This window comes from Barbus barbus, assembly GCF_936440315.1.
Source record: "Barbus barbus genome assembly, chromosome: 28".
Lineage (NCBI taxonomy): Eukaryota > Metazoa > Chordata > Actinopteri > Cypriniformes > Cyprinidae > Barbus > Barbus barbus.
In genome coordinates this window covers 5418480-5442301 of record NC_136756.1, presented here as the reverse complement: position 1 = coordinate 5442301, position 23822 = coordinate 5418480, and the positions used below count along the sequence as shown (strand labels likewise).

At 37.1% G+C, this 23822-nt stretch overlaps 1 protein-coding gene across 1 annotated transcript in view; it reads left to right on the top strand.

Moving 5' to 3' along the window:
* plch2a (phospholipase C, eta 2a) overlaps window positions 1-20145 on the top strand; it is a 125002-nt gene extending 104857 nt beyond the window's left edge. Inside the window, exons 11-23 of the mRNA XM_079383208.1 lie at window positions 1489-1596; window positions 2269-2421; window positions 3861-3959; window positions 4235-4335; window positions 4443-4528; window positions 5549-5734; window positions 6026-6133; window positions 6988-7112; window positions 8592-8676; window positions 9695-9841; window positions 9975-10054; window positions 13445-13775; window positions 17454-20145. Coding sequence (XP_079239334.1) covers window positions 1489-1596; window positions 2269-2421; window positions 3861-3959; window positions 4235-4335; window positions 4443-4528; window positions 5549-5734; window positions 6026-6133; window positions 6988-7112; window positions 8592-8676; window positions 9695-9841; window positions 9975-10054; window positions 13445-13775; window positions 17454-19066 — 3222 coding nt within the window. The 3' untranslated portion in view covers window positions 19067-20145. The remainder of the gene's footprint in view (window positions 1-1488; window positions 1597-2268; window positions 2422-3860; window positions 3960-4234; window positions 4336-4442; window positions 4529-5548; window positions 5735-6025; window positions 6134-6987; window positions 7113-8591; window positions 8677-9694; window positions 9842-9974; window positions 10055-13444; window positions 13776-17453) is intronic.
* Window positions 20146-23822: the final 3677 nt, after the last annotated feature.

Below are 23822 nucleotides of genomic sequence, written 5' to 3'. Positions count from 1 at the left end.
AATTCAGCTCAGTACTTTTGAAATGCAGTCTTAAGTTCTGAACACTTTTTCAAATACTTTAAATTTAATCACTGATGAAGAAAAATTACTCAAAATTGCTTAGACATTTATTTTACGTTGTCTGCTAATGCAGCATCAAAGCCGATAATAGTAGAAAACGACAGCACATTGCTAAAACTAATTACTCTTTGGGATCAGACATTGTTTGATTGATTAATCGCTATTGATTAACCCATTCCTGTCATCTATCGCTGGCCTCTTTCTGTTAATGTCCCTGTCAGTGTCAGTGCTGTATTTCTGCACTCGGTACAACAGAGTGCTGTTCTGTGCCAGTCAATCATAGCATTTACTGATAAAGCAGCTTAAGTGGCGATGGGTCCCCTGGGTTGTAATTGTCTTGTAAGATGCTGTTAGTGCTAGAAGACCCTGGGGCCAGAAACATTCCCTATCCAAGTATGCAAATGCAGACAAAGATGCAATGATCATTTTTGCAACAAGAAATCTCAGTACTCCTTCAAATGTCTATGCCAGCAGACGAGATCTGTTCTTATTCAGGGGGCTGCTATAAATATGTTATAAATAAACTATCTTGCTCAGCAATATTTTCTTGAAACTATTGTTTTGGCATGACAGTAGTTAAAAACTGACAACAGAATTAAGACAATTTACACTAAAGGTTGCAATACTGAGAATAAAATGCGTTGAGAATTGATTGCTAAAAATATTTGCATTCAGCCATTTGGGAATAGATGTCAGTAGGGATTTGTCACCTTAAGAAACCAACTCTTCAGTTTCAATATGAATGGCTTTTTACACTGGAATCCAGTTCTTTCCCTGTTAGTTGGTAACACTTTAGTGTAGGGACAATTCATACTATTCTTAAGGCCACTGCACACTGAGTTCGAAATTTTCGCACATTAAAAAATAAATATGACCTCACTTTGTGTCAATTACGTTTACACACTGCCTCCGAAACTTTCATCCATCATTCTGCATTTTTGGTTAATAGTGAGAATTGAACCTTAAAATAAAGTGTGACCGAAAAGTGTTTTCATTGTTTCATAAAAATGTCTGCATTTAATTAATATTGCATTTACACCACTGCGATAAAGAAAGCATACACCACACAAGCATCGCTGTAGGAAGCAGAAAGTGTTCGACCTGACGGCTCTGTTTTTAACTCCTCCCTTGCCGAATGTTAAAGCTAACCTCAGTTGAAGTTGAACATACCTTTAGACTTTTTCCAAACAGATTTTCTCAAAACCACTGTCCCTTCTGAGATAGTCCTGTCCCAAACTCATGCGACTGGTTGAACCATGTTGCTGAATGGGGCTGTTTGAGATCCTCAAACAAGCCAGTAAATGGATATTATTTTGGTTCATTAAGCAGAACAGTGCTTTGAACCACGACAGAGTTTACACTGAACTATAAATGAAAACACATTTCACAAATCTTGCATTGACATGTTTTCTCTATGTTTGCTCATAGGGTAAAAAACTGCCCCCAAATATAGATGAGAATGCAGAGGAGGGGGACGTGTCTGATGAAGACAGCGCAGATGAGATGGAGGATGACTGTAAGCTGATGAATGGAGATGTAAGTATTGTTAGATAGTGTGGTGCATTTTTTATATATTTTTATTTTTATTTTTTTTTTGCATAAAAAAATTGAAAAAGAGTACATGATGTTCATTCACCACTGGAAATAGAAGATGAAATCGAGTGCATTGCATTATGGGATTGACTATTACATGCAGTCTGCTCTGTCAGTCAGCTCAACGGTTGGTGGAGGAGAGATTTAATATGTTTAATTGTTATGAAAATAATGTTGCAAATGCAAATGCAATACTTTTCTTAATGCGAAATATATATATATATATATATATTTTTTTTTTCATTTGAGGTTGAAATATGACCTGATCAAGTTTAATGAGATTCACGCTAATCTTCAGTTCTTCAGGTCGTTCTACATCTGTCATGTTCTTTTAGCAGGACGTTTCAATCGTACAAGGCTCTCAGTGAAACCTCAAAGACTCATGCATTTTGAATGAAAGCTCCTCTCTCTTAAGTGCCTTAATGTAAAACTAAAAGATGGCATTTTGGCAAGTAAATAATTGTCATGAATTTTTCTGCGTGTGTAAAATTAGGTCAAGTTGAACTAACCTGGATATTTTGATGAATGGTTTTGACCTTCATGTTCCCTGCAGATGCTGTTACAATGCTCATTTTGAGTCCATTTGAATCCGCTTCTCTCTGTCTCCCTTTCCAGACATCTATGAACAGGAAGCAGGCGGAAAATGTTGCCAAGAAAAAATTAGATAACCTCATGAAGGAGTCAAAGATTCGTGACCGGGAAGATCCGGATAGTTTTACCATTGCAGCCCTGCCACCGACGGGAAAACATGACAAATCACCGCTGAAGGTTAATATGCTGTACTTCACCATACATGTCACTCCTTCCTCTCCAGGAGAGGAAATGTTACCACATTTACAGACAAAATGACAACATTCACTTCTGCTTGCAGTGTGTTCTTTCTATTCCATGTTAATGCATTTACATCAATGTACTGTAGTTTGTTTACTGTTGAATTAATCACTATTTTATACACTTTTTATTTAGATAGACAGACAGAAAGTGATCATAACCTAAATGGACCTATAACAAGCTGATGATTTTTAATTTACCGTGATAGTCATAGTACAAAGCCTGTTCTCTTACATTTCACTCGTTTAAACTGTTCAGCAAATGCTCTAATTAGCTTAGTTTTGTCCTTGTACAGATGTGTACTGTGTGGTTATTTAAGGACTGACTCCAGGCTTATCCAAATAAGACACAGTTTGCACACCACCGTCCTTGACGGCCCACAGAGATACAGGCGAACATGCTTAAATTGGCCATATGCTATACATTTATAGCATTTTCCCCCTGAAGTCCACTCTCTCCTTGAGAATTAAACAGTCTGTTTTACGTACCCTTAAAACTAAAAATGTTATAGCTAATCTTTGTACCAGCAAGAACAATCCTGCTCTCCATGATAAGTCCCATTTACTGTATATTTTGTATGAATAGATTGCTGCCGCCACCTAGTGATTGTTGTGTCAAAGAATAAGTCTGTTGTCCGTCTTGTATCTCTCATATTTGATATGCAAAAACTTTGCTGACAAACCTATTGTACACAATCGACAACTTGCCTTGTGTCATCTGATTTATGGTTTATTCTATTATATACATATATATATATATCTTTTTTTTTTAATTGTGTTAAAATGTGAATATATCATACTACAGGCTTTTGAGAAATATGTATTTGTTCATCTCTCAGTCATCAGTGCATTGCGTTATACCACAATAGAAACTACAAAGCTTTGATCATAAAACTAGCATTTAAATTGAATCTTTTTAAGACATGTTATTAGTAGATATAAAGTGACAACTGATATTTAGGTGTTTTATTTTAACTGTCTGCTAAGCCCTCATTGATTTTCATTCCAGGCTATCAGAATTTCATCATATTCTAATATAAATATCAGCTGCAACAAATTGCATATTTTTGCTCAGTTTTAGGCATCTGAATAAAATTTAGGTTTTTTTTACTCACTCCTCCACTCGAGTTTGAACGATAAAAGCCTGATGTAACAAAAAAAAAGCATATACATATATTTTTTTCTGAATATTTAACATATTATAATATAATATTTAATATTATTGCTTTTTTCCGAATTCTTTTTTTTTTTTTTTTTTTAGATTTTCTGTTCCATTTAAAAAATGTACATTTACTCATGATAATGTTATACCGAATTATATTTATGTATATATTCCTGTCCATATTTTCACTGCAATGCATCGTATTTATAATACAGGGAAAAGCCGAAGACAGCACTGACACTGGAGACGAGGCCAACATTGGTGGCAACAAACGTCTGGGTAAATCATTCATGGGGAGCTTCTCCAAACGCAAGGTAGTTTTACACATATATTATTATGCATATGGACCCATATTAAAGCAAACAATGCTTCCTCCCATAACAACACACTGCACTGAAAAATGCATCTGTGTTCTATCTATATCAATTATTCATGACGAATGAATGATTAATAGATTAGTGTATACGGCTCTCTAGAATACTACATTCAGCTGTGTAATAAATTTGAGTTTATTTTCTGACTATATGTTATATGTGACATGTTGACTTTATTAACACTGCTTCACCTCAACTCCATCTGTTCACTGTAGAAAAAGACAAGTAAACTGAGGAAGTCCTCCAGTTTTGAGGACACGGACACGGATCAGGAGAGCTCGAGTGGGGCGTCTAAAGCACCAGTGCATCACAGCAGGTACTGGTAGAATCACTCATGGTGTGTGGGTTTAGATATAGTCATAAATGTGGTTAAATAATTTATGTGTCATCATTGATATCTGTAACTGTAATCTGTTTTAACAGAAAGAAAAAAACAATGAAGTTGTCAAGAGCACTTTCTGATCTGGTATACACGAAATCTGTGGGCACCCCAGACTTTGAGGCACAAGGTGAGAAGAACAGAACTTCCTGTGAGATTCAGAATGTAAAATGTATCCTAGGCCTTATTTATTTAGGCTCTAAGAGTGCGGCTTCATGGAGGGCCACTTACACAATGAAGTCAAGTCAAGGGACCTTTATTTATATACCGCTTTATACAATACAGATTGTATCAAAGCAGCTTTATAGAGACAAACAGGAAAATAGTTTGTCAATAACACAAGAGGACAATACTAAAGAGTCATTTTTCAGTTAAAATCAATACATTGATGATCATCATCCAGTTCAGCTCTCTTCCATCTGTGCAGTCAGTCACAATCACAGAATCACTTACAAATGTTTAATTTATTTGATTATTAAGGGGTTAGTTCACCCAAAAATGAAAATTAGCCTGTGATTTACTCACCCTCGAGGCATCCTAGATGTATATGACTTTCTTCTTTCAGATGAATCCAATCGGAAGTTATATTAAAAATTGTCCTGGCTCTTCCAAGCGTTATTATTGCAGTAGGCGAGTGTTTCCACAAATAAAGTGCGTGCATCCACAATAAAACGTGCCGAATAAAGGCCTTCTGTAGGAAATCCATGCATTTTTGTAAGAAAAATATCCATATTTCAAATGTAGTAAACACATCTCTCTCACTTCTGAAAGAAGAAAGTCATATACACCTAGGATGCCTCGAGGGTGAGTAAAACACAGGCTAATTTTCATTTTTGGGTGAACTAACTCTTTAAGGGTTGTATATTAAAATACAGTTTAAAGTGCATGACACTGAAAAACATTTGGAGCAGGATTTATTTTTGTATTGAACAGAAATTGCTAGTAAATTGAATAGCAAATTACACAGAAACGGCAAGTAACGCTTTAAATGAAACATTAAATTTTAGAGTGGAAATACTGAACTGATGCATTTAAATGGCATTCATCTTCCATATGGCTCCATCTGATCAGTTCAAATGGTTGCAGTCCAGTGACTATGTGCCAGTGTATGTTTTCACATCTGATGCGTGTGTGTTGGGTTGTACTGCAGTGAGCGGCAGCAGTTGGCAGGTGTCATCGATGAGCGAGACCAAGGCCCATCAGTTCATGCAGCAGAAGCCAGTGCAGTTCATGCGATTCAACCAGCGCCAGCTCTCACGTATCTATCCCTCTCCTTACCGCGTGGACTCCAGCAACTTCAACCCACAGCCCTTCTGGAATGTCGGCTGCCATCTGGGTATGCCAGTCCACCCACAAACAAATATTTATATTTAATGGAGAAATCAAGAATAAACAGTATGTCTTAAACATACTGGAAACCTGCTGCTCACTGCTACGCTCTAGTATTTTAATTTAATATGAAAATGGTTCAATTCTTGGAAGACACTACTGGATTTACAGGAATTACTAATAATACAAAGGGTACATTTTTGTTATGACTCCAATTGCTGAAATGGCCCCTAACACCAGAGATATGCTTGTAAATATTAATCGTAATAGTCATTGAATTTTGATGGCTTTTATGCAGTGGCTTTGAACTACCAGACAGAGGGCAGAGTCCTGCAGCTCAACAGAGCCAAGTTTTATTGCAACGGCAACTGTGGTTACATCCTGAAACCTGCCTGTATGTGCGAAGGTGAGTGCCTACATTTGCTAGTTTGCTTGTTTGTTTGTTTTTTGGTGACTGATGTTGTATGTCTATCTGTATTAATGTCTTCCTGCTTCAGATTTTGGTAGCACTTAAAGTCTCTCTATATAATGCATTATAAAATGAGTTTTAATGCATTACTTATGCTCTGTAATGAACCATGCATTGTCTGATCTCATGAATAATTTTAACTACAGTTATAATACATTATAATACTTATCTATTTCATTGTTACACTTTTAGAAAATATAACGCAGTAAAACACACGACATACAAACTTTCAAGTATTATAATGCATTTTATCTTGGGTTACAGTGATATAATGCATTATAACGTACATTATGAAAACTTTTATAATGCATTATGCATAAAGGCTTTAAGTAAAGTATTACCCAAATTTTGTTATATTTCATTAGATGCACAAGCAGCATATTGCTAAGCTGTTTAAGGTGTATTCATTTATTAATTTAACATCACAAAATCCTTATAATATAATTGCTTTCCTGTAGCTCAAATAGTAGAGCATGGCGCTAGCAACGCCAAGATCATAGGTTCGATTCCCAGGGAAAGCAAGAGCTGATAAAATGTCAAAACTGTAACTTGAATGCAATGTAAGTCGCTTTGGATAAAAGTGTCTGCTAAATGCATAAATGTAATATAGTGTTTATATCAACAAATGGACAGTTATCAACAGTGGACAACAGTTAATTAAAGTCAATGTTTGTGAATCTACTGTAAGTGTATAAGCAAAGCAAACTAGGAATTTAGCAAAGATTTGTTCATGTTATGATATGATTATGGAATTGTAAGTACAGAATTCTGTCCTTCCTTTGTTCTTACAGGTTCATTTAATCCAGTGGCTGAGGATCCTTTACCAGGTCGGTTGAAAAAACAATTGGTTCTTAAGATCATCAGCGGCCAGCAGTTACCCAAGCCTAAAGACTCCATGCTGGGTGACCGAGGAGAGGTAAATCAGGACAACAACAAAACTGGCATTCAAATTGTACATAGAAAATGAGCAGCGTGACAATATTAGAACATTTTCAATCCCATTATAATCACTAAAGCTATCGCTGACTGTGGGTTTACCCTGCTTCATGGGATTTCATTGAGCCTGTGGATCAGATCAGCCTGCCAACACGATTGATTTCCACCACAATTTCATCTATCTAACACATCTATCATTACAAGAGAGCAACACAAATCACAAATCCAGAATAATTCATATATATAATATATAATAATCATGCTGCTTTTCATTTTAGTTTTAAAGCTTATGTTGAGTGTCAGGTTTCTTTATAGCACACACTACTGAAACGAAACAAAGCACGCATCAGATTCCTTAAGGGTTTCTCATTATGACTGATGTTGATAGGACAACTTTAAATGCCTCTGATTCATCCCTGCAGTTCATGTACTCCATGGAAATATTTAGAATTAGGTTACTGTTAGGGAAGCAGACTTCACACTGAGGTTCAGATGACATGCAGGTGTGCTCCATTAGAACTCAGGTGATGAAGTGCGTTGTGATTGGCTGGCGTGAGAGCCTGGCCGATCTGTAACAGTTACAATGCAATTAACTTCCATATTGTAAAGTATTTCTGAGTGAAACTGAATATTCAGTGAAGAATAATGTGGGGGACTTAATTTTTTTAATTTTATTAATTTTATTTAGGGTTTGAAAGTTTTGTGAAAAGTAAACTACGATATTAAAAAGTGCACTGATGATTTATGCAAAATATGACTAGTGACATTTATTAAGACAGTAAATTAAGTCTTTTTTTTAAACAACCTGGATGTAATCAGACTTTCTCACTATCTGATAATAAAGCATGAAATCATTTCCTGAAAATTATACAATCATTGGACCATAGCAAATCATCATAAATCCAAAGTAATAACAGTATATAAATCATGGTCCCACTTTATATTAGGTGGCCTAAACTACTATGTACTTACATTTAAATTAATAATTTGATACAATGCACTTATGGTGTACATACATGTTTTTACATTGTACTTATATTTTTAAAAATACCTAAATGTAGTTACATCTGTAATTAATTTCTGTAATTACATTTATAATTACACTGTTGACCCATCCCTAACACCTTAACCAACCCTTAAACCTACACATACCACCAAACCTGTGCCTAACCTTACCCGTATCCCACCTCAATAGCAGCAAAAGTGTTTTACAATATGACCACAATAAGTACATTGTACTTACTTTTGATGTAAGTAAATAGTAGTTAAGGCCAGCTAATATAAAGTGTGACCCAAATCAATACTTACGGAGGACACGTATGCATTTAAATTATACAACAAATGATATTTCTTTTAGGAATTTTATCTTGAGATGTTTAAAAAGGTATTGTAACCACAATTGCATGGTTTGATTTTGTATTATTTCAAAGTGCTTTTTTCTAATGTTTTTTTTCGTTAGATAATCGACCCATTTGTGGAAGTGGAGATTATCGGTCTACCAGTGGATTGCTGCAAAGAGCAAACCAGGGTGGTTGATGACAATGGTGAGAGAGCAATATCCCATGATAGATTTTATATTACACACACCAACTACAACACAGCTTGCCATTTAACCTGTAATTGTTGGGGGATTGCTCATTAAAGTATCATTAAACTGTGAGAACATTATTTGGAGTGTTCATTGTTATGTGTGTTTGTTTGGAAGAGGTGCGATAAATTTATGCATGATACTTGCACCAGATATAATCTCAACCTGCATCTCCCGCCCACTAAATAATTTAATAATTCATGAACTTGATTTACATTTGCATTTATTTTCTAGCAGGCGTTTTTTTTTTTTTACTAAAGCAAGTAAGGTGCATGTTCTGTGGTATTGAGATACTAAAGATTAAAAAAACGGAAAGTGACATTTAGATTTTAAGTGTCATCAAATGTTTTTGAAAAGTGGAGGCTAGATTTAGTCACTAGGGGTGGTCAGACTATTGAGGAATGTGTAGATGCAATCTCGTAAAGAGATAACCCTGAGAAATTGGCTACGTGAATGGAGGTTTGGAAATTGGCTCGTTTTCTGTATGTTTTGAGACATGAAGTGGCTGTAATGGAGATAATTTTGGAGAAGATTTCTGAGGAACCGCTCACTCGGTATGGGTTGATTTCATAATGACACCAGGTGAAAAGAGAACAGCACTGGCCCAAGGATAGAGCCCTGTGGGACCTCAAATGCTATAGGGTACAGGATATTGAAACTGATCTTTGTCAACTTGTATGTTAGAACTTTTGTTCAAGAAGGACTATAGATCTGCTGTCAAATACAATGGACAAGTCCAAGAGAATATTATTTGAGTGTAAAGGCACTCTGGCAGGTTTAAGTAATTCAGTCACTCTGAGTCAAGCAATTTCAGTTAAGTGGCCTATTTTGCCTGATTTGTGAAGGTCAATCGGGTAATTTTCTTGAAGTGAAACAGGCAGGTGAATATGAATAATCTGACACCTCCAATCCGTTCTGCCTTTCCATTAATTCACACTATTTTATATTCCCCCTCCTCTATCTTTCTCTCTCAGGATTCAATCCTATGTGGGAGGAGACGCTCGTCTTCACTCTTCACATGCCAGAGATTGCTCTTATACGCTTCCTGGTTTGGGACCATGACCCAATTGGCCAAGATTTTATTGGCCAGAGGACCATCGCCTTTAACAGCATGATTCCCGGTGCCAAATTTCGTTTACATATTACACTTCTTTTTATATAAGAATTTTTTTTTTTGTCATATATCAGACATTTTGAATATATGTTTTTTCCAATGTTTAGTGCATCCTTAATATGTGTATATTTGATTGTCAGGTTACCGACATGTGTATTTGGAAGGCATGGAGGAAGCTTCCATCTTTGTTCATGTTGCAGTGAATGACATCACCAGTAAGGTGAGCACTTCTTGTGGTTTGCAGGCAAAAAATGTTGGTGCTATTGTGTGCCGAGGGCTGTATCTGGCATTGTTAAAGTCAAAAAGATAATATTCTTGTCATGTGCTAAAAGACTGAAAAAAAGTCTCAAAATCCTAATATTGATTCTAGCCATTAGGCATTACATGGCTTACAGTAAAAAATATAATGTTTATTTGTTGTAGACTGCTACAGTAGGGTTTTAACACAGCTAAATGGTGGTTTACAAAAATTAAACTTAGAAATTGTTTAATATGTTAAAGATATCCTCCCTAGCAATTCTTACCTACTAATTTTATCAAAGTAGGCTGATTGATTGATATTCATAGTAATTTGTAACACTTTCCACAAATATAGTACAAAATAGAACATGAAACCATACCTTTTTTTCAATGAATTACCAGTAAAATGCTTTACTTGTTGATTTTCAACTTCCAGAGGTCAAAATAAATATTATATGAGCTGTTTTATTTTAAATGTTTTTTTATGTGATTTCCAACTTTGTAACTCAAATTTGATACAGTTTCTAAATAAAATCCTTATTTATGTGATTTCATTCTGTTTTAGCAATGAATATTAAATAAAAGCATAAGCATAAAATTTTTACATTTATAAAATTTAAAAAATTCAATGTAATCTTTTGCAAAATGGGTAACGTTTGTAGATTCACTTCAGTAGATTTCATTTATGATATTTATGTATGATTATTATTGTTAATAACCATATTCATTTTTAAAACATGTTAATGGAAGTGGTACAGACCTGTATCTACCTATTTTTTCAAGCTACATTAATTTTATGTTATCAATTTTATTTTTCAAAATATCTAATACAATTTTTTTTTTATTTGTGCCACTAATGCTATATGAAAAAAAATGACACTTTGTACCCTGTTCGTACAAAGTGCCACATGATGTTGTAAACATGCTCACTGCTTAATTATGTCATGCTTTTGTCCATAATTTGTGCCCTAAACATTCAGCGTCAACAACAAATGATATTTGTGTAGTTTGTCTGTTTTTCCCCTTCTCCCTCTTTCTCTTTCTCTTTCTCTTTCTCTTACTTCTCTTTCTCTTATGTTTGTGATTTCAGTGCACCCATCTTAGTCCAAAAGCTGTCTATAGAGGCAGGAAATTTTTAGGATCCTCGTTCAAAACTCAGGTGTAGTGAGACCCAATCAGCACCCTGCATGCTCCCTGCAAACCCCGCCGCAGTGAGCGGTTAAGCCCTGATTCATTTGCTAGCCTTCACCATGCCAACTCATACAAAATGAGTTGTGACATAACTGTGACTTCCTTCCTTGGCTGCATTCTCATTGACCCCTAAAGCAGATCCAGTGTCAATGTCCCTATAGCAGGCAACAGCGTTCACTCCTATTTCACTTATCTCAGGGCATTTAAGGGCCATGATAGGGTTTTGGCTGGCTGGTTTGCAGTAACACAGCACTCAAGCTGTAGAGTCCATGAGAGGGATGCATTTATCTTGATTTGTGAAGTGTTACGTCCTCTTTCTTCCTATCCATGATTATGAGTGTCTGCTATGAGAGCTCGAGTTCAGCAGGTACTTTTTTAAATCCTTTTTGAGCCAAAGAAATATCTTGTTCTTGTTGCTGTAATTGTGTAGATTAGCATAAATCCATTAAAATTACAAACAAATGCATGAACGTATTTGACCCAATATTAGTGAGGAGATCAGATGGCTGAAGTCTCACATGGATCTACTTGAACATGGTTCATGAAATGACACTGGGTGTTGTGCAGAGAAACAGAAAAATTGCTAGTTTTATGCATTCGTTTACTTATTAATTTATTTTGAGTAAACAGATCTTAACTATATTTTATTACTTAATTATTAACATTATATAGTAAAGATTTCAATACCTTGCTTCTCCATTCCAAGCAAGTTAGGCATCCCCTACATTGTTTTAGCATGAATCAAAATAGATCACCCAGTGTCATTTTTTTTTTAATCAGAGATGGTTGGACGTAAATGTCCTGTCACCTTTCACTTGACATTTATTCCCATTTCATAGTTATTAACACTACCACCACAAATTCCAAACATTGTCTGCATCTTCATGTTTAAAGGTCTGTTGTCTGTTGATTCCAAATTCTGCTACATCTGTGACATTTGTCATTTAAATTGTCACTGATTTCTAATGGTAACACTTTTTAAATTGTTGCATTAGATTAGAACAGAAATTAATTTGTGGATTAATACTACTTGGAAAATTATCATAATAAGGTTCTCTTCAAATGATATTGAAAAGTTTAGTTGTCTGTATACTATGCTGAAAATCTTAAACCACCCCAGTGAGATTAGATGGCCACTAAGCTCGACTGCATTTTCCAAAAGCATCATAAACTTCTGTAGATTGTAGAAATCATTAGTTTACAATGCTTTTGGGAAAAGCAGCCCTTGCCTCCACTTGCCAAGCTAGTCTGGTTTATGGTTTTAAACTACCCAGGTTCATTGGAAATATGTGCCTCTACATTTCTGCAAAACTCAAAAAACATACCTATGCATACAAAATCGCTGCAGTCTCCAGTTGAAATGAAGACTAGAGACTAAAGCCCATTTATTCCTTTTCGCCCAAAGTATGATTTACAGGGCCAGAGTATCGAATAAGAAAGCCTAATATTCGCACAATTCCTTGCACAATATTATGTTTTGCCTTCAAAACAGTTTTATCATGCTGCGAGATTTGAAAACTGATCCTTTTGAACATTATCGTCACATATACTGCTTCATATGTATGGGTTTTCTAATGCAGTAGGTTTGCTCAGTAGCTCACCTGATATGGTGTTGTGAAGCGCTCCAATACGAATCCCGTGAAACTACAGTTTGACAAAACCGGTCAAACTCCCGTAAGTTAAAATAGCACGGTTGCATCAGCGAATACATTTTTAGATCACTTTTAGATTCATTAACCTTTTAGTGACACTTACCGACATTAGAATTCTGAACCGCCGTAATATGTACCTGAAGAAACATACTAAAAATGTCTTCACGGTCACAAATTGATTGCTCGTTTTAGCACCACTCACTGGACATTTCACTTTGAAATGTGCCATGAAATGTGCAATAAGGTACATAATATCGATGTAGCAGAAACCTCGCCACAAACACGTATTTTCAGTGAGCCTGGGTTGGTTTTAAAGGGACACTTTAAGTTGATTTAAGTAATTTTTTCAGCTGGGCACAATATATCAGAGTGGTTTGGTAGGCAGTTTTTGCTTGGTTAATTATTTCGAAGAAGAATCTATGAAAGCCTGTTTAACCTAGTTAAGGTTCTACTCTACATCTTGTTTAGATGATTCCATTTGTCTTAGATTCATATTGCCTACTGATTTTTCCGATGTCCCATTGCAGGTTCGAGCAGTCAGTGGTATAAAAGGACTCTTTCACAGAAACCCAAAGCAAGCATCTCTCGACAGCCATGCTGCTGCTCTGCTCAACCGTAAGAGTACCTTCGGTGCTCACCTCCTGCGCCGCACAGCCAGTGCCCCCACCAAGGGCCAACCCGATGTCAAGAGGGGCTTCCCTGAGATCTCCATTGACACAAAAGATTGCAGATCGGAGTGCGCCAGTGAGGAGCGGGAATCGGAAGAGGGGCCACCTGTCCACCACAATGGAGATACTGCATCTGCAAAATCATGGGGTCACGGCACCAACGGGCAGCTTCACCCTGAAGACAGTAAAGGTAAGAGTACTTTCTTTTATCCCGAGCCCCGTGCTACACCTTACCGAAACAGGGGCGCAATGAGCGAACAGCTGAAGCGAGCCAACAGGTTGCGACTCCAGGATCCATTGGATGAGAAGCCAGGAGTATTTGCCCGTGTTGCTATAAACAGCTCTGGGCGGGTTGGGATGACTTCCAATTGCATAAAGTGTGTAATTGGCTCCAAGGAGAGTCCAGACTTGGAGAGGAAGGTTACCCAGCGCAAACCTGTTCCCCTCAGACCTGAAAGGGCGTCTCGGTCTCCAACACTTTCCAGACAAGTTCAGCCAGAGCCCATTCTCGAACCACAAGCCTTGGCCCAAACTGATTCAAAGCCCAAACCAGATCCTCAGGCTCTACCCAAGCCTGTACCCTTACCTAGATCGAGGGCAAAGGCTGGACAAACACTGGCTGCACAACCCCTTAACCCCACTGAGGACCCCACTGTCAGAAATGATCGCTCATGTAGCGTACCGCGCCGACTCTTTCGGTCCCCATCCACACCACCTCCTCCAATTCCAGACAGCAAAACTAGCCTTTGTCGGCAATGCCCTGCGCCACCCAACTATGGCAGCAACTCAAACGAGACTAGATCTGTGTATGATGTCAAAAGATTGTCTGATAGCGACTCTAGCAGCTGTGACAGTCTGGCCAGTCTTGATCTACCCACCATATTCCCGACGCGAGGAATGGAGAACCGAAAGCGGGCCGCAGGGACACTGCAGCGCGAGATGAATGCTCTGTTCGCTCAGAAAATGGAGGAGATCCGCAGTAAATCCCCCTTGTTTTTCACTGGTAAGGTGTTTGTAGTTAGATAGATCTCATTTGTTAGAAAGCCCCTGTGCCTCAGTAGGATAGATTTCAGTAGGTTGTGATGGAACCCAACAAATACCCACCAAAGACCTTGTGGATGGTGTGGAAGTCAATGAAGGCTGATCCCCACTAGAATTGGGCAACTGGGATCCTGTCACAGAAACAAGAATACTACATATTAAGCATTAATGTTGGATATTGACTGGTTTTAATGTGCATTTTCCCACCATTTCCATTTAGTTTCTGTGTCCTTAAATCAATATCCTTAAACCAGATTTATATGCAAATGAATCTGCATGGTGACAGTGGGGCATCAGTAACTGACACAATGAGGGCATCTCATCAATGCTTCTTTGTGATTTTGAAGTAATTGTTTTGGGAAATGATTATAGAGCAATATTTTGCCAACACATATATTAATTACTATGATAAATGATCTGTAATTCCCTTAGCAAAACCTAATTAACTTTTAAGAATACTGAAGAAAAAAACAGCCTTCCATTAAAAAGAAAATGTGTTTCTCTTAAATGGAGAGCAATTACTGTTGGAGATCTCAACAATGTTTTAAATTGTTGTGCAAAGTCTGCATTTAGTTTCTATGGGTCCTAAGGAATAGGTCAAACATCAGAGACAAATATACGTTGATGCTTAAAAGAAAAGTCCACTAAATATATAGCTAGATTCAACCTTTGAGCAATGAAAATCTCTTTTGGGGCCTATTACTGGGTTTTCAAGTCCTCTGGAAACTAATAAAATGTAATAATAATGGAAAATATAGTGAATGTAACTGATACTGTATATAAACATAAATACTATATATTTTTTAAAAATCCAATAATCATGAATGAAAGGAAAATTAATTGATTGAAAGTTGTGGGTTTTGGGACACTCCTACAGAACAAAAACTATGTATGTTTTGTATGTTTTTATCTGTATAATGCAGCAATGAAACTGATTTTAGTGCTGTCACAAGACTCTTCTGTAAGGAGTGAGGATGTGTTTCTGCCCCACGCACTTGAGCAAATGCAAACCAGATGCTCAGCTTTTACCACTGGTGCAGGTCTTGAAATCACGGGATTTCTACTTGGGGAATATTGGCTAACTACATTCTTGCATGTTGATTTAGGGGTTGGGAGTGGGGGATTATCATATGACTTATGAATGAGTGGGTGCAACTGCATTTTCCTATTCCTAAAGGTATCATCCACATTGTAGGTTCTCAGCTCCTCATTATGATGGCGCTAAACCCTCTTAGTACTCATAACTATTTAGATCTTTAAACATTACCTTCCCATGCCCCCATTCTCTATTGTGTATCTATAAATCCATGTTAGAACAAAGCATACATGTTTTGTCGGAGCAATTTCCTGGTGTACCAATTTCCCTCCCTTTTACACTGTCCTTCTGTTTCAATCTGCACTTATCCTGTTAAAACCCCTATTTGTTCCTTCCTTCTTGCATGCTTTCTATGCTTAGTGCAAAACTGAGGGGCAGACCAATTACCAGGTAAAAAGATTTTTCTTCATTTCATTTTAACCAAGTTCTTTTTTGTTCTTTGAAATGATGTAACCTTTTTCATCATGATGTGTGTTGTGTGTTATATTCAACATCATACACTTTAATGAACATGTGCAAAGAAACAGCATGTCTTGGTCTGAAGTGTCAATATTTATATTTCTGCTATTTATTAGTACTTACAAAGCACATATTAATACCTTATTCTGCTTGACCATATCAAATCCCATACATAAATGTATCAACTACCCCACTATTAATAAGCAGCAAATAAGTTGTAGTTAATAATTAGTTAAAAGTTAAAAGTCCAAAAACTAGTCTAACCATTTATGATATAGACATGGTGATCAAATCATGCTACTTGAGGAAAGGTGTGTTATTTTCTGAAAATGAAATTTGTTTGGCAGATGACAAATTGAGGATAAAAATACATATTTGCATTTGAGCTTAAATTTCATTGGATTATGCTTAAACATTAAGCTTTCGTCAATGAGAGAGGAATTTGTATCACAAGAAAAAAGGCTTTTAATAAAGCCTTAAAGCATTTCTGTTTACACAATACTAATGCACAGTACAGAACGGGATTACAGTGGAAGTAGCATGATGAATGATGAAAATGTGATGTTGAAAGGTTATGGAGTGTTGTTTCCCTGAATCCCCAGCCTTTGTGCTCAGCTTATGTTTGGTTTACTTTTGCATTTAATTTTTGCACCTTTGATGGATCATGCTGTATATACCAAATATAATTAATATCTTTAATTTATACATGCATTTTTGTCTCTTTATTTTTTTATATAATTGTATTATGTTATTATTTAAACCAGGACCAGTTTTAGACAAAGCATGTTATATGTTTGCAATACATTTGTGTCCAAATATGTGGTTTTGTTGAATTGTGCTTAAAGCTGAAGTGTGTATTTTTCATCATAAAAACTCCTATCCAAGTTTAATATGCAGAGACAACTTTAAGGCATTTGTAGGTTGATTTCACACAAAAGTATAAATAACGTAAATTTGGGTCGATCAAAATATCGTTTTGACACAGCAGCAACAGCAGACACTAATTAGTTACACAAGTGGTACATAAAATGCACACTTCACCTTTATTTTTCATTTTGTTTTGCTGTAAATGTGCTACGCAAAAATGTATTATTTCATTCATGTGCAAAAAAATATTGCTGTATATTGTTGGCATTCATGATACATTTTATGTAGTCACGTGTGTGTGTTTTAAAACTCTAATAGCATTTTAATTGTTATTATACTATACCTAATTATATTACTCCCTATTTACCGTATAATTAATTTTTTCTGCTTGCCATGTGCTTTCAGAAAATTCTGAAGTGCAGAGTCCAACTCCATCCCTGAACACCTCATGTCTGGGATCTATTACTGAGGAATTTCACGAGAACAGTCCTTTGACCTCCACACAAAGCCCTGTGGATACCTCACCACATTGTCCCTCCACTACATTGTCTTCACCATCCACAGCAATAACAACATCTTCCAATGGGGAAAATCTCAGTCCTGTGAAAAATAATGAGGACATTCGGAAATCATTTGCACTAACCCAGTGTATTGGTCCATATAGCACCAGTGGCAAGGATTCTGGGAACAGACACATCAACTCTTCACTTTCCACAAATTACCTTGACATTGGATGTGATACGCCCCCATTGCCAGACCAGGTGGATGGTGCAGTTGTGCAAAAAGCAGTCACTGATCCCAACATTCCTGAAATAAAAACTCGACAGACTCTAGAGACAGATGCCATAAAGGAAACAACCGCCACTCAGAGCTCTCAAAGGATGCAGGCGTTGAAGGGGGTGTTTGACAGAGACATTGGACGAAGCATGCAAACGGGACTGAGGACCCCAGTCAGAAGGACCAAAAGTGAAGGACAAATGAAGGCAGTGATAAAAACAGACAGCCCATCAGTGGTCCCCGAAGTCTCTATCGACGCCACTTTAAACGACAGGCTCTGGAGCAAACTCGACCCCAGCAGCCATCGGGATAGTGTGTCATCGTCTTCCAGCATTTCGTCCAATGACACTGTGATTGATTTGTCCTTGCCCAACCTTTCCAGAAAGAGCCTTACCTGTCTTAGTGCAGCCCGGGACAACTCGGACAACCAAGTATCGTTGGCCAACAGGACCAGTCAGCCTCGGTCGACCGTTGTAGCATGCAACGTCTCGCTTTTCAGCAAGAGCAAGTCCAACCCCAACCTGCGGGATGGTGAGATGTGCGATCCAGAGGACGAGTTACAGCCCAGACCTTTGATTGCAGAGAAAGACCCCATCCGGCCCATGCAGAGGCGCCACACGTGGAGCAGGTTGTACATGGAGGGCTTAAAGCAGTCTTCTACTCTTGCTGCTTCTGCTGGTTCCAAGAGGTCAACCACCCCCTTGGCAAAAGACATGGACAGCAGCTCGAAATCCAAGAGTCTTGGAGATCTCACTTCAGACGACATCGTCTGTAATTTTGAGAGCAAGTATCGCACCATTAGTCGCAGTTTCATTGTGAGGCCAAGCCGTCAACTAGGGAAAACTCTTAGAAAGCCCCAGAATGACTTAACGAAGCAGCTCAAGAGGCTCACCGATGTGGAGCCCCTCACTAGCAAAGACTTTGCTCAGTGCAGGAACGATTCCGAAGCGGGACAGGAAGAGGAGGAGATGCCCCCTTTGCGGAGGAGTTCCTCACGGAGCCAGAGCCGGGTGAGATACATCGCTAACCGAGCCAAGCAGGCCCAAGAGAGGCAGCGGCTACAAAGTCTGACTAGGACATCTGGGAGCCCCATCGAAGAGCGTGGCAATCCTGAAGGAGCTTGTAGTGTAGCCCACAGTCCTTGTGTTAGCTTGGATCTTTTGAGCCAGCTTCCACCAGGACCACCCCAACAAAGCCCTCTGAGCCCAGACAATGAGGTCTTCTTTATGCTCAGACTGTAAAAGGACAAGAGTGTGTTGAGTTTTTTTTGTGGGTAGCAAACAGACACAAGGTGGCCGGCCTCCACCTATCACTCATTAAGATACTCCAGCAGACATGTTGAGCAGTCAAACATTTCTTATGTGCACCTACTGTAATACACCTTAAATTTTGGCTTGATCCTAAAAGTTGAAAAGCACACAATCTTTTTTTTTTTAATGCCCATTATTGACCTACTCCCAACCCTGAATAATGAGCCGCTACAGGGGATGAGATTCTAAGCTTTAAACATTAAATTGGATGCAACGGTTTGCTTGTTTGTACAAATTATTTGTAAATGTGCATGCATGTGTTGAAAAAAAAGCCAAAGGTGCAAAACCACGGGATTTAAAAAAAAAAGGTGTATTAAAATATATAAGATTGCATATAGAAATTATTACAAACGTTATAAAATTAGATTATGCCTGTGGCATTTGTGGTACTGTAATTTTTTGTTTTTTTAAGATGCAGTTTATTGCAGCAATAGACAAAAATGTAAGCACTACTGATTCACCACAATGATTCCCTAGGTTCAGAGTTTATTAGTCTGCAGCCAAAATACAAATGCATTTTTTTGTGTTGTTAATGGTATGAGAACAAATTTTGTAACCAAGCATGGGATGTATTTGTCACAATAATTTATTGTCCCTTAAAACTATTTTTAAAATAGTTTTAGATGTAGTAATATTAATGACTGCTATGTTCTGTTTTAATTTAGTAAAATTACAACTTACAGTATGTTCTTTAGTTGAGTTAGTTATTAATGAAGTGTAGCTCTAAAAATGCGATAATTCATATGAAAAATTGCATATCTTCACTTTATGTACAGTAGTTTACCTTTTGAAATTTTACCTTTTGAATGTCACTTGATTTTAATATTTCTCCTATGGTCTATTGTATTTTTATGTTTCAAAGATTTTATGATTTTAAAATGTACAGTCTATTAGGTATGCAGTTATGTAGATGTATTCAATGTCGTTGTCCTAAGTACACTAATAACTTTTGTTACTTTTTTTTAAGAATGCTACTCAGTAACAGGGAAATAAATTTTTACCAATTACATACTTCTTTTTTACTGTATTCTTGTATCTGAAGTTAACAAACACAACTCTTTAATTTTCCAAGCAGTGAAGATATATCCACTTTCTTAATATTCTTCTATTTGACTGTATGGAACTCTTTGGTGAAAAGTCAGTTGTTCATATGCTTAAAAAAAACTATATGCATGATTGGATATATCAAAGATAAATGAATGAATGAATGAATGAATGATGCATTTATATAGCGCTTTAATGCATATTGTTGTACACCCAAAGCGCTTTACAATCATGTGGGGGGGTCTCTCCTCAACCACCATCAGTGTGCAGCATCCACTTGGATGATGCGACGGCAGCCACAGTACAACGGCGCCAGTGCGCTCACCACACACCAGCTACAGGTGGAGAGGAGAGAGAGTCATTGAGCCAATCAAGTGAATGGGGATTATTGGGAGGCCATGATTGACAACGGCCAGTGGAGGGAATTTGGCCAGGACAAAATAAGATAATCATGGCTTTAGGACCATCCTATTAAATTCCAGTTTCAAGTATGCTTTATGAAATGCAGATTACTCCTAAGATAAATTCTCAGTAATCAGTCATTTATTCAGCTCAGTTCAGTTCAATTATTCTTTGAATTTCCTTGTTCAATAGAGTCAAGTTTCAGTCTAAATCAATACATTTTACTGAATATTAAAGGTCTTTAAGCCACCACTGAGCAAGTTAAGTTTGACAGTGGCAGTAGGGCATGATGGATGATTTCAAGTTACAGCACAAGATAATGTTTTTCAGAATTGGTGGCGTTTCAATTTAAAGCAGTTCCTTCTTGGAGACCAACAAGGGCTGTGGCGAACCGAACTGAGATTGTTGAGGTAAAGATTGCAGTAAAACCAGCAAAAGTGGGGCTTATTGATGAGTGTTTGTATGATAATACTGCTAGGTGTTTAGATCTGCATTACAGTCTTGGCTACTCATGTAAAATTATGGGTAGTTTTCAGGGGTGTACGAAGTGCAGAGACATTATACTTAAGTTGAATTATGGGTAATGTGTTTTAATCAAAGTTTTAACCACAAAACTGAACGATAAGTAGTGCAAAGAAGACAATGCTTGTATGTTAAGAGCAGTTCATTATTTTAGTACTTGTCAGAGATGTAAAAAATTACAGCAGACGTAGGGACTTGCAGGTGACTACAAATGACTGTCATTCATTGTTGATTATTACATTTAATGTTATTTCTAATCCTAATTATTTTAGTATTTTCTTTATAGCATTCTTGATGCTTGAAACCATCATTTAAATAAAAATTGCATTGTATTATAGGCATGTTAACAGAAGTTCTAACCTAACCTAACCTGAAAGAGCTCAGTTGTTGATATATTTCTTACTGAAACTGTAATGTAATGACAATGCAATAAGTAAATGTACTGTCAAAAAACTGTTACTGTCATGTCTAAGTGGATCTTTAAAAATGTAATATATCGTCAGCACCGATAGCCTCATGAAGCGCCATTGATCTCCGGGTATCCTGAGTTCGAGTCCCGATTCGCAGAGCTTTCCCAATCCCGTCCCCTCTCTCTCCCACTTTGCTTACTGTCCTATCCAAAATAAAGGCATAAAATGCCAAAAAATTAAATCATAAAAAAGTCATGTGTCGTACTATAACATATCTTAATCAGTATTGTTTTAAAGTTCATTTTCAAAAAATGGGTTTAATATTGGTTTTGTTTATGTGGCTGTTTGCATCTTTCCCTAATTTTATTTTTACTCATGAGACAAAATAAATGATTGTCCAAGTCCAGCTTGGAGGTCATTCTCTGATTATAATGGTGTTCTGCTACACGGATCCTCCCCACTGCTCAACATTACATCACATCAGAGAGAAGGCACAAAGTCATCAGCCTCATGTTGACTGTGATAGTGACTACTTCTTCTTTTCTTCTTCTGGACATCAGACAACACTGCCTCATTACTTGTTTTCCTGCAGACCCAAGGCTACCTGCGGATTTGTTAGTGCCAAAATATTTTGAAGTTGACTATGTAATGGGTGGAATCTACCGCCTTCAGTCACTGTTGCCTCAATCATATGACTTTGATGGAAAGAAGTTTACAGCTGTAAATGAGCAGTTCAGAAAACCTAGGACCTAGGTTAAGAAAGAAAAAAAGCTTAAAATGCATCCTGTATTTTAACATATTTTAAATTTTGAATGTTGTATTGCCATAAAACATTCAATCTTTCAGTCACAGGAAATATTTAATAATAATGTTCATTAATGCAAACTTATATGGTCTTTATAAGATCAGTGTTGTACATTTAAATAAATGAAATATATGACGTTTCAAGACATTGCTTTAAATTTTTATCAATGGGGTCTCATTAGTTTAGTTAATGCGTTAATTAACTGTAAGCAATTCATTTGTTACAGTATTTATTAATCTTTGCTATCATTAGTTAATAAAAATACAGCTGTTTATTGTTAGTTCATGTTATAACTCAGGTCCATTAAATTATATTAACAGATATAAATATAATTGTATATTTATAAATCTTAATAATGTATTAAATCTAAATAATGTACAACCCGAATTCCAGAAATGTTGGGATGTTTTTTAAATTTGAATAAAATGAAAACTAAAAGACTTTCAAATCACATGAGCCAATATTTAATTCACAATAGAACATAGAGAACATAATTTTATGCACATAATGAGCTCATTTCAAATTTGATGCCTGCTACAGGTCTCAAAATAGTTGGGACGGGGAAATGTTTACCATGGTGTAGCATCTCCTCTTCTGTTCAAAACAGTTTGAAGATGTCTGGGTGTTGAGGTTATGAGTTTCTGGAGTTTTGGTGTTGGAATTTGGTCCCATTCTTGCCTGATACAGGTTTCCAGCTGCTGAAGAGTTCATGGTCGTCTTTGACATATTTTTCATTTAATAATGTGCCAAATGTTCTCTATAGGTGAAAGATCTGGACTGCAGGCAGGCCAATTTAGCACCCGGAAGCCACACTGTTGTAATTGCTGCAGTATGTGGTTTTGTATTGTCCTGCTGAAATAGACGTCGTCTGGAGGGGAGCATATGTTGCTCTAAAAGCTTTATATACCTTTCAGCATTCATAGGGCCTTCCAAAACATGCAAGCTGCCCATGCCGTATGCACTTATGCACCCCCATACAATCAGAGATGCTGGCTTTTGAACTGAACGCTGATAACACGCTGGAAGGTCTCCCTCCTCTTTAGCCCGGAGGACACAGAATCCGTAATTTGTCTGACCATAGAACACTTTTCCACTTTGAAACAGTCCATTTTAAATGAGCCTTGGCCCACAGGACACGACGGCGCTTCTGGACCATGTTCACATATGGCTTCCTTTTTGCATGATAGAGCTTTATTTGGTATCTGCAGATGGCATGGCAGATTGTGTTTACCGACAGTGGTTTCTGGAAGTATTCCTGGGCCCATTTAGTAATGTCAATGACAGAATCATGCCGATGAGTGATGCAGTGTCGTCTGAGGGCCCGAAGACCACAGGCATCCAACTTTTGATGATGTTATGCACTGTAGATGATGAGATTTGCAAAGCCTTTGCAATCCGAGGTTGAGGAACATTGTTTTTAAAGTATTCCACATCTTTTTATGCACTCTTTCACAGATTGGAGAGCCTCTGTCCATCTTTACTTCTGAGAGACTCTGCCTCTCTA